The sequence below is a fragment of the Melanerpes formicivorus genome, unplaced genomic scaffold (assembly GCF_026170545.1).
Source record: "Melanerpes formicivorus ecotype bairdi unplaced genomic scaffold, bMelFor1.0.p_v2 SCAF_90, whole genome shotgun sequence".
Lineage (NCBI taxonomy): Eukaryota > Metazoa > Chordata > Aves > Piciformes > Picidae > Melanerpes > Melanerpes formicivorus.
In genome coordinates this window covers 2,032,232-2,048,927 of record NW_027142442.1, presented here as the reverse complement: position 1 = coordinate 2,048,927, position 16,696 = coordinate 2,032,232, and the positions used below count along the sequence as shown (strand labels likewise).

Here is a 16,696-nt window from a genome sequence, read left to right as displayed (position 1 = left end):
ATCACCAAGTCCAACCAATAAGCCTACTCTACAAGGTTCACCCCTAAACCATATCACCAAGCACCACATCCAAACCACCTTTAAACACACCCAGGGTTGGTGACTCAGCCACCTCCCTGCACAGCACATTCCAATGCCTGACCACTCTATTTTTCCTAGTGTCCAGGCTAAACCTGCCCAGTTGTAGCTTGAGTCCATTCCCTCTTGTTCTATCTCTAATTACCTGTGAGAAGAGACCAGCATCAGCCTCTCTACAACGCCCTTTCAGGTAGTTGTAGAGAGCAGTGAGGTCTCCCCCCAGCCTCCTCTTTTCCCAAACTAAACAGCTCCATCATGTTTTTCACATACATGCACTTGCTCTTTGCTGAGCAAACAACCACACATACAGGATGGGGTTTTTACTGCCTTTTACTGTGGCTTTCATGCCAAGGTAAATAAAAGATATTTAACAGCCTACTTACCTCCTCTATAGAGAGGCCTAGCACAGAGCAGGCTTGCCTTCCTGTTGCTTTTTCCCTGCTTGAGGGCATGGGGTTTTTAATTTCAGCATCACTGGCAGTCAGAGGACGAGTACGCTGCAGAGACAGTGTAAATCCAGATTCCTACTTTTTCCTCTTAACTTACTTTTTGATAAAAAAGATAAAGTTACACTCAAATTCCAGGGCTTCATTCCCAGCAGAATCTACACTCCACAGTACTATAGCCAGAATCAGAGTTCCACACACCAGCTATTGAAGAGTCCACACCCATCAGGAACCAAGTTTGAGTATTCACATTCCTATTTTCTAGCACAGCAGGACTTGCAATTCAGGCATCAGTGCCAGCATTTACACTCCTGGCACCTTCCAGAAAAACACAAGACATACCCAAAAGTACCAAAGCCACAAATTCATACCAAAAGAATCCCCACCCACAGTGCACTAGAGCCAGCATTCACACTCACAGGCCCCAAATACACTTGGATTCACACCTCAGTAGTACCAGAACCAGATTCTCTGTTCCTGTTATGTTCCTACACTAGAAGAGATTTGTAATTCACTGATGAGACAAAGCTGCAAGAGCAAACAGAAAAAGTGATTTTGGCACCTGTTAGTCTTTTGCTACTACACTGTAGGATCCAAACTTGCTACTTCTCTCACACAAGAGACATCCTCTCTGTGTGTGTATGTAGATACATTCTGCAAACTTGCATGCATATGCAAATTTCCAAAAGGACAGACAAGACAATCCAGAGGCAGCCTCTCCAAGCTCACTTTGATCTGATGGGCAGTCCTGATCAGCTCTAACAAAGGACAGGAATTTTGAGTATCTTCAGATTAGCAGGATTATAAAATCTCCATATGCCAACAAGACTGAAATATTTGAAGATGTGCTCAAGTACATTCTAGCTGGTCTTATGCCCAGTTCAGATGAACTATCACCATATAAATAGCATTAAAAGAGTCTAGCTGAGAAGGTCTCATGCCCTCACACAAAAATCATTGTTTCTTTTAGAACTACACCAAACAAAAAGTGTACAGAGAGCTTTCTTAATCTAGAAAGAAGATAAAAACATAACAGAAACTTTAAGATGGATATGCCCAGAGGGAATATCCCATACTGCTTAGATACAAATAAAGCTCATGGCAAGATCAAGTCGTGTCTTTACTTGTAAGGGCTACTGGAATTCAATTCCATTCTCTCTATTTCATTAGAAATTGTAAGCAGTCATTCCACTTCTGCTGATGAAGCAACTGCAAGAGCAAGACACTGCACTAGAATGGTTCACACTGCAGTGACTGCCACAGAATCATCCAAAGAGAAAACAGAAACAGCAGGTGGCACCTGAGACACTTTGTTAACAATAATAAAAACTGACTAAATAAAACTATCTGGATGAGAAAATAGCATTCATAGAAGAAATAAAAATGCCAGTAGTCAAATGGGTTTGCTTGAAGGCATTGTTGAAAGGCTTTAGCCTTTCTTCTTAAGCCTTCCTCCATTTCAAAAGCACAGCTCAACAACTTCGCTTAATAACTTCCTCCAAACTCTTCTGCTAAGTAACATCTTAAACACAGCCCAAGCCCCAGTGTTTCCTAACACTACCATAACAATCACCACCTGAGAACTGCTAGCCAGAGAGAATATTACAGGAAATTTTTCATCCTATTAGAAGAAAGGAAATACTTCAATGAACTATTCTGCATTGTCTTGATACAATGGAGATTCTTTCATTGATTACAAACAGAAAATGTATGCCTACACATTGGCAGCTCTGGCTCCTATGACTAGTGAAGCTCTGGCTACTAGCTAAGAACTAACTACACTACTTTCAAAATGCTAGAGAAAAAACAGAATGAATTCTACTAAGCTTCCTGCACAAACACTTCTTTTCAGTGTTTCCCTGCAGAAATCTCTCTGGCTGTAACAAGGAAACACCTCCAACTCCAAAATCTTGCTTCCTCTTTCCCCCAGCTTATCTTTGAAAGTATAGATAAATCAAATCACTTTGGTATATTTCCAGATTCTGCAAGCACCTCTGGGTTCCCACATCATGATTCTAATTATACTAAACACTGGGAGCAGTTGGCACAAAGATCCTTCCTATTCTTTATGAAATCCCATCATTCAAGACGACGGTTTTTTTCCTCTTGGCATCAGCTAAACTCGCACATAATGACCTAAACAGCAGTGCACAGAATGAATTAGGTTCTCAAGATGATTCCATCTGTCCTACCTTCCTTCCTGCTGGGATAATTTTTTTTAAAATTAAAATCATTGCTCCTACATTTGTGCAGAAAGCCCAGAAGCAAAATAATGCCTACTGTGTCCCCATGCAGGCAGGTGCTTGGAGTTGTAAACTAACATTGATTTGCCCATATGTCTTGCAAGGAGGGTGCCAAATATGACATTTAGAAAGGTGGATCAGTCTGACTTGCACTAACTGTACCTCTACATTTTCCCATCAAGAATTTCTTCTTATCTCTGTGTCTGTTCTGAACCACTTCACTGTCAAATTCTTGTAGCTCCCTTCAGATGACTGTCTCTCAGAAAACTATGACTTGTCTTCTGTCAATACAAATTCACCTGCGCTATCCTTTTCATTCACACCTATTCCATCCCCCCTGCACACAAGACAATAATTCCTTCCTTTCAGTGTGACACTCCTATTCCTGCTGCTTTCACCAGCTCTTCCTTTGGTTTTGCACTTACTTTTCAATGACCTACCAAATCCTGTACTGCCACTGTCTTCATTTGATGACTGGAGCAACAATTTTAAACATCTCTACCCAATTTCTTTAAAATGTTAAAGGCTTTAACCCAGCTGCCCTTGACTCCCAGCACACCTCACCTACTCTTTCTTTGAGCTGCTAGAACTGATGTAAAAGTTTGGGTTTTTTTCCCAACCTTTGTTCTTCCCACATGGAAATTGTGCCAAAAGCATTGTACAAGGTAACATTTGAAATTGTGTTCCTTATATTGGTGAAGGGAGCCAAAGTCTACTTACCAGTCTGAGGTTTGCTGTTTGTGACTGCGCAGACACAGGACGCTGCAAGAGACACACAGAGAATAAACACCTTGTGTCTTCCCAGATCCTATCAGCCCTGCCCAAGCTGTGGGACTCACAATGACCCTAAAGCAATAGGGTAGAACTGAATTCCAGAGGTACAGCTAACAGCCTCTGTCATCTCAGTTCAGGTATTCCTCATATACTCCACAGCTGCATCCTGTCCCCATTCCAGATGCAGCACTAATTCTAACCTTGGATGTGCTCAGCTGTGCAGAACGCATCTGGATATACACAGAATTTTCATAGAATCACAGAAACATTAAAGCTGGAAAAAAGCTTTAAGATCATAGAGTCCAACTGTAACCTAACTAGCACACAGAACAGAACTCTGTAGAAAATTCACATGTTTGTAAGATCAGAGTTACCCAGAGGAAAATACTTGCTATGTTGTGGTTCAGGCCCAGCTGTCAGCTGAGCCCCACACAGCTGCTCACACAACTGCTCCCACAACCCCTGGTGGAATGGGAAGGAAAATCGTGAGAAAAAGGCAAAGCCCTGCTGTTTGGGATAAGGAGAGTTCAGCAGAACAGCACAAAGAAGGGGGTAAAAACCCAAACAAGAAGAACAATCATACTTATGAAATAGCATCTGAAGTGAGTGAGACAAAACAACACTGACTAAGATGGTTCGGCCCTTCACCCTGGCCCTGCCCCGACGGCCACGGCTTGGCCCTGCAGCCTGAGCCTGCCCCGAGGGCCACGGCTTGGCCCTGCAGCCTGAGCCTGCCCCAGCACGCCACAGCCACCTGCTCAAAGCACCTGCACCTGCCCCTGCAGCCCTTCCCTTATCAAGCAGGCATGACTCTAGTACGATATCAAGTACCCCACTGGCTGGTTCAGCTGCCTCTCCTGCCTGTGGCTCCTCCCAGCTTCTTATGGGGGAAAACAAATTTAAAACCCACAAAACAAATAAAATATCCACCAAAACCCATATGGCTGAACCCTATCCTAGCTGAACCCAAGACAGATTGGTATGAAGGAGAAACAGATGTTGTCAAATAGAATTGCTTACAGAACACAGGGGACTCAAAAAATAGTAGGAAAAATCCTGACGTTCCAGAAGCTACTCACTTAAATATCTCAATGATATTCCATATATTGTGGTAAAACAAGATCATAGAATCATAAAATGGTTTGGGTTGGAAGAGATCTTTAAAAAAAAAGATCACCTAGTTCAATTTCCCTGCAGTAAGCAAGGACATCTCTAACTACCTCAGAGCACGTTCAATCTGACCTTGAACTTTTCCAAGGATAGAGCTTCTACCACCTCTCTGGGCAACCTCTTCCAGTGTTCCATCACTCTCATGGCAAAAAATTTCTTCCATATATCCAGCATAAATCTCTCTCATTTAGTTTGAAGCAATTACCCTTTATTCTATTCTATTCTATTCTTTGTCCTGTCACAACAGGCCCTACTAAAAAGTCTTGTATTTTCTTGTAGGCACCCTTTAAGTATTGAAAGGCCACAAGGTGGTCTCCCTGGAGCTCTCTCTTCTCCAAGTTGAGCAACCCCAGCACTCTCAGTCTGCCCTCATAAGAAAGATGTTCCATCCCTCTGATCATTTTTGTAGTCCTCCTCAGGATTCAATACATGTTTTTCTTGTGCTGAAGACTCCAGAGCTGGATGCAGCACTCTTAGTGAAGTCTCACCAGAGTAGAGTAGAGAGGCAGAATCACCTGCCTTGACCTGCTGGCCATGTTTCTTTTGATGCAGCTCAGGATATGGATGGCCTCCTCAGATACAAGCACACATTGTCAGCTCATGTCCAGCTTTTCACCCACCAGTATCCTCTCATCCTGCAGTCTATATTATACCAGGGGCTAACCTGACCCACATGGCCTTGTTAAACCTCATGAGGTTCACACAGGCCAACTTCTCAAGCCTGTCCAGGTCTCTTTGCATAGCATCCCCATCCCTCAACTGTATCAAATGCATCACTCAGCTTGGTGGTGTCTGCAAACTTGCTGAGGGTGCACTCACTCTTACTATGTAGGTCACTGATAAAGACACTAAACAGTAGTAGTCCCAATACAGACCCCTGAGGGACATCACTTGATACCAATCTCCATTCAGACATTTAGCCATTGACCACTATTCCTGTGACCACCCAGCCAATTCCTTATCCACTGAACAGTTTTATCCATCAAATCCATGTCTCTAATTTAGAGAGAAATATGTCCTGAGAGACTATGCCAAAGGCCTTACACAAATCCAGACAGATGACATCCACAGTTCTTCCCTTGTCCACTATTCCATAATAGAAGGCCACTAAGTTCATATGGCAGGACTTACCCTTGCTGAAGCCACAATGGCTTCCTGTCCTCCACATGCCTTAGCACAGCCTCTGCAACATGATCTTCCCAGCTACAGAGGTGAGGCTGGCAGTTCAGTAGTTCCCAGTTTCCTCCTTTCTACCCTTTTTTAAAATGGGTGCCATGTTTCCCTTTTTCCTGTCACCAGGGACTCCACCTGACTGCCATGGCTTTTCAAGAATCACAGAAAGTGGCTTGACAACTACATCACCCACTTCCCTCAGGACTCAGATGCACAACATCAGGTCCCATGGCTGGGCTGTCAGCCATGCCACCTTCTTACAGAAACACCCCTTAATTCTGGTGTTTCCCTGTAAATTCCTGTAATTTTGGGAGCCCCTGGCTCATCTCTAAGATTTCAAATGTTCTGCAGTGTACTCAGCATGTCCTGAAGCAGCAGGCTGAGGGCTCTTGCTAGGACAAGATGCTATTTAGCATTCTAAATTAGGTGTAAAACCATCAGCAGAATGTCAAAGTACCCTGTATTACTTTTCTGGCAACAGGTCTACAAGCAAGAACAGTTTAATGACAGGGATAGGTTCAAAAGAAAACTGTTACCATAGGAGCTTAGAATTTTCTTGCCTTCGGTGGTATTCAGGCTGCCTTCCTCCTCTCCAATGCCTAAGAGGAGCAAATGGTATAAGAAAGAATTCTCAGGAGACCTATCTATAATTTCTAGCTGTACCACTGCCAAGTTCTTCTCTACAGTTGGTCTACACAAAACAGGTCAAGGTCCCTTTATTGCTCAGGATTAATTGAAAGAGCTCCAACCCAAATCAACAATAAGTTACAAAGGAAGCAGCTAAATTGTTTATTTCCCTAGAGGGAGAAACGCTCAGAGAGTCAAACCAAAGAAATTGCACAAGGAACTCACAGCCCACTCTGGTGAAACTCTGAAAACATAATAACTATCTCATGACCAAGAACACTGGGGTCAGCATTTCTTTCCGAAGCAGCAACCTTTGCAACGATTATAGATAGCCTATGTGAACAGTCAAAGCTTGAGGCATCATGAAGGAGTTAAGAAAAACAAGTGTCCTTTGCAGCTGAGAGTGGGAACAGAAGCATCAAAGAGCCAACAGTTTGGGATAAGAGCAGCCCAAAACATTCTTGAACTTTCCATAGTTTAATACACCTATTTAGCCATGGGATTTCCATTTAGGTACTTAAGAAAAAACAAGCTATAAAACTTTGTCACTGGACTAGAAGCCTCTATCCTGGTAAACACAGGTAAGCAGGGGGGAAATGTCTAATCTCATAACTGCTGCTCTGTCCTGTAAATCTTTGTACATTTCAACTGGCCAGGCCCTTATACCTATTTAAGTTTTCTAAGTACAATAACTCTGTAAGTGTAAAGCCTCCTTAAAATTCAATGGTTCTCAAGAGCTCAATTTTCTGAGACTGCCTTGTATAAGTTTTAAAAGATAAAAGACATCAAATCACCAGATCAGATGATCACACTACTCTAAGGGACTAAATTACCTTTTCTGGAATGGCTCCTGATTTATCTGACATAGCATCTGTCTGCCACAAAAAGCATCTTTATGGTCAGAGAGATTTGTATGAAACCCTATCTATTAAATAGGCCTTTCAAGTTTTGGACTCACCCATGCCCCTCAAACGTCATCTTGCCAGCTATTCACTTCTCTCCCCATGACTCAAGAGGCCAAGCTTTATAGGAATGTTGCAATTTGTGTGAGTTTTCCCTGTACCAAAATGGACAGTGACTGGTACTCTGTCACTGAACACAAATGACTTAGTTTCTTAATTGAACTCCTTCACAGGAGCACATGCATTAGCTGCAGGCAGTGTCAGGATACACTGTTTGACCATTTGCCTGAGGAGAAATGTATTTGAAAGACCAAATGACATGGGGGAATCTCCCTGCCTTTTGCACATGTTCTGCTTCTGCAGATATTTATGGAATCCATTTGGTAGCCAAAAAGAGAGAGAGAACAACTACCCTTCAGCGTTATAAGGCTAAAGAAAGCACTCTTTCAGCAGAAAAGTTAAAGGACAGTCACAGCCACGTGAGGCCTCAGCCTAAGGATCCACAGGACAGGAAGTAGAAGATCTCAGGAGTGAACAGGAAACAAGCCTTTAATTTCAAATGCAGAAAGCCCTTTCTGCCTAGAAGAGGGTCTTGGAGATGTAAAACTAAAGCTCTGACAGCTTGTTGCCCACAAGAAAAGTGGCTGAACAGTCCATAGCTTAGGTGAATCCTCAGCCTCTTCTGTAATCAGGCAAGAAATCCAAATAGCCTCAGTCACTCACTGGTGCTCTTATCTGTGAGCCAAATTCAATGAGAATGACTTTCCTGCTATCCTCCTCAGCTCTGGCTCATTGAAGTCACTTACCTGCACCTTCTGATATGGATTTCTTCTGACAGATTCAGAGGAATGGTAAATGGCCCGACTTGACCGCTGGCCTGGATCCTGGCACACGAAACCTACGGACATCAGGAGCAACATGAGAACTTTAAGACAGGCAAGCCCTGAAATACAAACCTAGCATCCCTGTTAACAGTCTCAGTCTACACTGATCTCCTTATCCCTGACAAGGACAATAAAGCATACTTTTTTTTTCATATCTTACTTTGTTTAATCCCAAACTGCACATGGCATTGCGTATTTTTAGTAAGACCAGGACTTGCTTCAAAAAATCACGTCTTGACAGCATTAAGACTGATTACTGCATAGCAACATAGAAATAGTCTCCATTTCTTACATACCTGAGCAGGCCACTTGATGACAATTCTGCCTTGTTTAGTACTCGGGGTAAGCCGAGTCAAGCATCTAACCCAGGATGTACCAGCGATGCCTAAAAGGTGTTGTGCACCAGATAATCATGCAGCTTTCACAAAGGTGACTCCACTTCAAACACAGCCTAACCAGAAACCACACATTCAAGCTAGAACAATGCATGAATACTGATTATGAGGGCTAAACAGGTCACCTGCCAAAAAGCAGTTGCTTCAAACATGAAAATAGGAACCCTTAATACCACCTAAGCATCACAAACAGCCAGATCCTTCTGGGGCTGAAATGTCTCCATATAACTTTCCAGTGCTAACTACAGTTGCTTTTCTTAATTAGAGTCCTCTACTATACTCATCTAATAACATACAGCTCATAAACCTATCTTCTATTGGTTTTAAAAGAGAGAAAGATCAAAGGAACCTTTTGTTGCACTCACCTACAAGAGTGAACATATCTGAGAGCATGCTAGCTTTGATCTTCAGGTCCAAAGGAGCATCACTACCCCAACGTGCAACAGAGGACAAGAGAAATTATTTGTCTGGTGATAAGTGAGAGGAATGTACCAATATCCCAGATATCTTCCAATATAATTTCTTTGTATTGGTCCTTAACACAGATATAATCAATATGGGAGCAAAACTAGGTGATTTTCACACCCACAGGTAAAGATTAAACAGCAACAGATTAATTTGTCCCTGTTTATCTTTTTTTCACAGCTTTAATGCACTGCAGCAATGTGCAGCCTTGTTTCTAGCCAAGCAGAGCTAAAATGCTTTCTTTGAAAGTATATTTCATGAAGTAGACAGAGGTTGCTGTTGTAGAATCATTAAAAACCATCATTACACAACAAACCAATGGGTTAGTTCTAATGGATGGGAACAAATTATTAGGGAAGGTAGAATAGACATGAGTAGATATGAAGGGATCAGACAGCAGGGACAGAGAGAAAGCATCCACAATTTTAGCCAGTGGAATAATTAATAAATACAGGTCACATCAGATAAGCAAAGTTTGATTCCTTGGTAGCAGATAAATCAGCCATGTTCTACAGCACAGTGATATAGACACTAAACAGCTTGAACAAAGAAAATGGCAAACACAGCAAAGCAGAGAAAACAAAGACAAAGAGGTGAGCTGGAATTTTAAGTAGTAAAGGATGCAAACAACTCCATGTGTATGTGTATGAGCACCAACCACCAAACCAGGAAACTGAATGCTATGGAAACATTCCAGTCGTATCTGAAAACAAAATGGGTACCCTGGAAAGCTATGGTTATGATGAAAAAAACTCTATGCAGGACAAAGAAGGGGGATGGAGGGGGGGGGGGGGGGAAAGAAGATCTAGAGGAGAGTCAGACATGGCTATTCCAGGAACATGTAACTTAAAGCTTGTTTATACCACCACACTGAAATATTACTCACACTTCTAAAGAAGTGTGTTGTGCATCTGTACTCCTGTAAAATTAAACAGTAGTTCAGAAAGCACACATATTTGGAGATCTACAAAAACAAATCCTCAAGTTTCATTAGAGCCTGAGGGTCAGCACAAGGGCCAGGATAACACTTATTCCTTATATTTTACCTAAAGAGAGTACTAAATGAAAAATGTTGAGCTCAAGCATACATCCACATACTCAAGTCAAGCAGAAAGTCTAAAATCTGCTTGGACTGCAAAACGGTTAAGTTTCTACTTAGCCAAGCAGATTTAAACCCTACACAATAGCCTGGAGAGTTTCAGAATTTGTCTGTGATGGAATATTATGAAGTGTTAACAATGATGATGGACTGTGGAGGAGAAATAATTAAAGAAAATGGCATCCCAACTGAGTTGTTTCAAAATTACTGCTGCAGTAAGTTTGTTTATGCAAAGGGAAAAGCAAAGGACTGTTCTCTCTGTCAGTTAGCAATGGAACAAATCCTCCTCTGGCATCATGGAATCATGCCTTCCTAAGACCATCACTTTCAGGAACAATCACCTCTAGCAGCAGTTTCAGCCTCACATTAAACTGGGAATCACTTACCAGGCCAGTGATGGGGATAGGTTCACTTCCAACAGCCAGGGCTTCAGAGTGTCATCAATAAGGACATCAAAACCATACAGCTCTGAAAATACAGCAGACACTATAAGTCTTCCTCACTGCACCACTGTATCTAATGCCCAACATTATACACAAATGAACTCATAGAGACTGTGTCAATCATGTTACATTCAGTGAACTCTCCCAGGCTGAACAAATAACAACAAAATGTTCCACAAGTGGGAAATTTCACTGCCTCAGAATCAAGATTAAACATATTGGGGAAAAAAGAGGAAAGCAGAAGTTTGTCTTGGGAAAGCATTATATAGAAACATAAATTCTTTGCTGTCCACAAACTGCAGTTCATGCAGAACTCTACTGCTTGTTTTCACACAGAACTGACATGAGCACAGCAAGTCCTACCTACTTCTTCCACTGGATCATGGAAACAACAAAAGTTTGTTCTCTTTTTTCCCCCTTTTTTAATCCCTATGTTCATTATTCCAGCTCTAGAAAAGCTTGCTTCTTTCAAGCATCAGCTTCTTTTCAAATACTCATTTATGTTTTCCTGCAATGCCCCCACAGGTGTACAAGTGCCTTCTCCTTAGCAGCTCCTTCTTTGCAGCTCCATTTTCACAGACAGCCTCCTAGCACTTCATTTTTCTGACACCTTGCCACTTTGCTGCAAACCACTATAGAAATACCTATTCTTAGTTTTTAAAATATTCATAACATACTACATCTGCTGGATGAGTTCTGCTCTGCACAGTTCAGACTGAAGCCAGTTTCCTATTCCAAGACTGATTTTACTATTTCACTCTTTATACGTGTTCTCTGTAGTTTGGAAAGAGTTGCAAGAAGGATGCTACACAAAGCTGACTGTAAATCAGAAGCTGGCATTAACCCAATTCCCTCTTCCAGTATTAAGAAATACAGTTCATGATCATCAGGGCAACTTCTGCACACTTTTCCCAAACACCACAGAGCAGGCAGGGTATGAGGAGAGAAGGAGGATTTCTGTGGAATTAACCAGTTCTCCAGTGCCTGGAATGAAAGCAGGAAAATTTCTTTGCCATGCTGCTTCTCTTAAATTCTGGCCTTGGCCTTTTGTTGCCTGACATTGATGCTGGCTCCAGGGAGCTGGACTGCTTGACAAGATATTCCCATGCAGAGAGCTCTGTGAAAGCTCATGCAGCTTAAGGGGAAGATAATGAGCTAGGGGGGGTGGAACTTGGAAGGGGAGGAAATGGCAGCAGAGTGAGTATTGCCTGCTCACTTTTCTAGACTATGTAGCCAGACATTGAATGAGAAGCAAAACAGCAGAGAGTTAAGGAGTTGGTTAACTGAGGCTGAATCTACATTTGGCTCCCTTGCTCCCCAGATGGGAAAAGCTGCAGTAGAGGGAAAAGGAGGAGGTGGAGATTAAGTATAAACATTAATAAAGTGTTTTGACCAGGAGAAACTTCTGATTATTTGAAAACATTATTTCAAAATCTAATCTTTGGTGATGCCCTGTGACTCTTAATGGCATAGCAAACACCAGTGCACAAGTAGCTCATGTCTGAAGCAGAAAAGCAATGACTGGACCTGTAGCAGCTGCTGGCCTGCGACCACCCAGTCCCAGTCAGGAAGTAGATCATTTTGTTTTGACTAGCTGCTGCTTCTTTTGCCATTGGCCATCCCCTCCTTCTCCCCCTCAAAGGACCTTTGCTAGTATTTTGGCTCCTCTGACTTCATTCTACTCTCTCTTCCAAACCACTTGCTCTTTAAACTTCTCTCTTTCCCATCCAGTTATTCAATTTCTTGGTCCACTCTTACAAATACATATGGGAAACCTCTTGACTTGAGCTAGCCCTGACCATGCTTCTCATACTTTGCACTCCTTGCCCTTGCTTCTGCCTTGTTTATTAGGCCATTAAGCTCTTCAGGGTGGCCCTGTTGAGTCTATTCCATTGTTAAACACAGATATCTAATGCCATCTGCAATGCCTTAAGGCCTCCTACTACTCCATAATGTTCCAAGTCTAATGTATTCTAAGTCACATCTGCAACCCCTAGACAGATGTCTCTGATACCTCAGGTCATCAGGAGATATGCAGTATTCATGATCTGGTTAAAGAATCCAGCTTCACCAGTTCCCCTGTTGGGCTTAGCACAAAGGGATTCTCAAATGTGCATGGGATACTAAGGCACAAACAGCCAAAAAATTACCTGTGGTTTTTCAAGCTAGCCTGGAAATATGTCCTTGGCCTTCTTACATATTTGGAACATGCACTACCTAGATTGAACACAGAAGCATCCTCTCTACTGTGAAACTCTAATCTGTAAAAATAAATACACAGGGAGCACACAGAGGCAGAGCAATGAGCATAGCAAGACCAGAAGCATATCCTCTGCAATCACCAACAAGACTGACACTTTCCTCTGTAGAAAGAAAATAGAAGGACTGACAGCAAAACAAACGCCTCAGGCTGTGGCAAAGGCAGAATCATGACAACTCACCTTGCACCATTATTGTTGTTAATGAAATAATAGAAGAAATTAAGACACCAAGTTTCCAAAGTGCTTTTCCTTACTCCTCTCATCTTTCTACTACAATCCATAAAAAAAATCCCTTGCAGTTTGCTGAAGAGATTGGAATTATATCAGGAGGTACCAGCTGTTGCCAAGACACAGCAGGAATAGCCTGCCTCTCCCCTTCAACCCCCATAGAGAAGTTACTGCTGACCAAGCTTCCCTTCCTCCCAAGGGAAGGGCTAGCTTCAGTCTAAAGTCTAAGAGCAACAGTTCAGTTAGATGCTTTTTTTGCCAATATCATTATTTAAGACTAAGAGGAAGGCTAGAGACAGTCTCAAGCATTTTGGTTCTGGTAAACTCCTATGTATTCCAAATTCATCTTATAACCCTGTCACAGACTGCACTGGCACTCCTTTTCAGAAAATATCCCCAGGGAGTTTGTTACTCTCTCCAAGCCTAGAAACTAAGTCACAAGTGATAGCCTGGTAGTGCAAACAATGTTTCCATGAACTTGCACCGAAAGAATAAACTCAATTCCTAGAGGGTCCCTATAATTCTGGCCTTTGTTTTCAGCTTGCTCACTGGGGAAAAAGCAGCTTCACTGCAGAGTACATATTCTGCAGCTGAATGGAGGTTACCAAGGGACACAGATACACTGAATTAAAGCTGCAGAGTACACAACTCTTCTGCTTTTGCAATCAAAACTGATCACCTCATTTTCAGCAGAAGCATTCTTACAGACATTCCTAACACATGGAACTACACCTGTGCCACTGAAATTCAGGTCTTCCCTTTTCCTTCTTACTTTTCCTGTTCTGTATCCTGCAGATCATGCTTACAGACAGCATGTATCAAGGAGTTGTAGTTAGAAAAGTTAACTAAAAGTGCTACAATTTCATCTAAAGCAGCAACCAGTCAATGAATGGGAGAAAGCCTCCTAAAACTAGAGTGATGGAGATACTATGGAGTACTTTGTAAATGAACCCCATGACCTCACTCATCAGTGAAGTCCACCACTTTCTCCAGTGATGCTACACATTCCTATGGCCAATCTCTCTTCCTGTGAACTCTGGAGATACTCAAAACCCACCTGGGTGCATTCCTGTGTGACCTGCCCTGGGTGATCCTGCTCTGGCAGGGGGGTTGGACTGGATGAGTTTTTGAGGTCCCTTCCAACCCTTAAGACTCTGATTCTGTGATCTCATTGCCTATAGACTGGCTGCCTTCATATGTTCTCAGGGAGGAAAAAAAGATGTTGCAACAGATCTTACAACAGACTCATTGTGCTTAGGAATTACAACCTCCACCATGCTGCGAACTTGCAAACCCAAAGCATCCAAGCTGTAGCTTATAAGATGCTCTGAACTTCTTCATTCCTGTGGTGGGTGGTGGAGTCACCATCCCTGGAGGTGTTCAAGAGGGGACTGGATGTGGAACTTGGTGCCATGGTTTAGTAGTCATGAGATCTTGGGTGACAGGTTGGATTTGATGATCTTTGAGGTCTTTCCCAACCTTATTGATTCTATGATAGTGCCTTCTTCCAACTCTGGCAGAGCACATCTTAACAGCTATGGGGACATGAACAAATCCCCATCTTGGGGCCATCAAATAAGTCCCAAATCATTCCTGTTACTCTGCAAAGGGCCAGCATAAGAGTTTAGGCTTTGATAAGCAAAAGGCCACACTGCATCATCTCAAGTAATAGATTAGACACCCCTACTCTGGACACCAAAGACTTTGGGGAAAGTACTCATACTGTAGTCTTGTGTAGGAACTTGCCTTGCACTCCAAATCGTGCAATTTAACTCCCTTTTCCAGAGAACTTTATTTTAACAGAGCAAAGTTTTATATCTCAGTGTTAGTAGAGGAAAAGACCCAAACATGAGGGTGCAGAATTATTCCACACATTGGTATCCTTGTCTGCTTGATCCAGCCTGCACCTGCCAGAGTTTGTCATACTTGGCCAGACGGTCTTAGAGGTGCTTTCTCCACAACAGGCAACCTTTGCTTAAGATATGGCTTCTTAACCTTTTGCCTTCTACTGAAGCCTGAAGGACAGAGCCACGTGCCCAATAAAAATCTTCAGAAGTGGATTCTTTTTGGAGTGCCTACATGGAATCGTGGAATATCCCAAGTTGGAAGGGACCCAGTTCCCTGCTCCCCATAGGACTAACTAAAACCAAAATGACCAAGAGCATCATCCAGACACTCCTTTGAGTGCCATGGCCCCTTCCTTGAGGAGCATGTTCCAGAGACCATCCACCCTCTCAGCAAAGAACCTTCTCCTAATGTCTAATCTGAACTTCCCCTGACACCACTCAGGTCCTATCATTGATCACCAGAGAGAGATCAGCACCTTCCCCTCCACTGCACCCCTTGAGGAAGTTGCAGACTGTGATGAGGTCACTTCCCAGCCTTCTGTTCTTCAAGATGAAGCAGCCACTCCTCATAAGCCTTACCCTCAAAACCATACACCATTTCAGTGCTCTCCTACTACATAAACCACTACTTTCTTTGAAGAGAAGATTAATTAGAGTTGAGCCCATCACCTATACCAGACTCAGAATCATTCTACTCTGAAGTCAAAAAAGCTAACAATGCCATCTTCAAGGCTAACATCAAAGAAGAGTCTTGGTGCAAACTGGGCTGTCTATATAATCCTAATCTTACAGGGTAAATACATTATCATTCCATGAAGAAGTCAGTCATAGAATCACAGAATCAACAAGGTAGGAAAAGACCTCAGAGATCATCAAGTCCAACCTATCACCCAACAACTCATGACTAACTAATCCATGTCTTCAAGTGCCACATCCAATCCTTTTTTGAACACCTCCAGGGACAGTGACTCCATCACCTCCCAGGGCAGCACATTCCAATGGACAGCAACTCTTTCTGTGAAGAACTTTCTCCTCACCTCAAGCCTAAAGTTCCCCTGGCACAGCTTGAGACTGTGTCCTCTTGTTCTGGTGCTGGTTGCCTGGGAGAAGAGAACAACCCCCTCCTGGCTGCAACCTCCCTTCAGGTAGCTGTAGAGAGCAATGAGGTCTCCCCTGAGCCTCCTCTTCTCCAAGCTAAGCAATCCCAGCTCCCTCAGCCTCTCCTCATAGGGCTTGTGCTCAAGGCCTCTCCCCAGCCTTGTTGCCCTTCTCTGGACACATTCAAGTGTCTCAATGTCCTTCTTAAACTGAGGGGCCTAGAACTGGACACAGGACTCAAGGTGTGACCTAACCAATGCAGAGTACAGGGGCAGAATGACTTCCCTGCTCCTGCTGGCCACACTATTCCTAATGCAGGCCAGGATGCCATTGGCCTTCTTGGCCACCTGGGCACACTGTTGGCTCGTGTTCAGCTGGCTTTCAACCACTATCCCCAGGTCCCTTTCTGCCTGGCTGCTCTCCAGCCACTCTGACCCCAGCCTGCAGTGCTGCATGGGGTTGTTGTGGCCAAAGTGCTGCACCCAGCACTTGGACTTGTTAAATGCCATCTTGTGGGACTCTGCCCATCTGTTCAGCCTGTCAAGGTCCCTCTGCAGAGCTCC

The 16,696-nt window shown here is 43.1% G+C and overlaps 1 protein-coding gene across 5 annotated transcripts in view; it reads right to left on the bottom strand.

The window, feature by feature from the left end:
- The window catches only part of TTLL5 (tubulin tyrosine ligase like 5), a 133,489-nt gene that overhangs the window by 90,751 nt on the left and 26,042 nt on the right, over positions 1–16,696 (bottom strand). For all 5 annotated transcript variants that reach the window (XM_068165606.1, XM_068165607.1, XM_068165608.1 and 2 more), the window contains exons 13-17: positions 10,643–10,724; positions 9,058–9,119; positions 8,220–8,311; positions 3,488–3,529; positions 462–575 (exon numbers count right to left, since the gene is read on the bottom strand). In XM_068165606.1, coding sequence (XP_068021707.1) covers positions 462–575; positions 3,488–3,529; positions 8,220–8,311; positions 9,058–9,119; positions 10,643–10,724 — 392 coding nt within the window. The remainder of the gene's footprint in view (positions 1–461; positions 576–3,487; positions 3,530–8,219; positions 8,312–9,057; positions 9,120–10,642; positions 10,725–16,696) is intronic.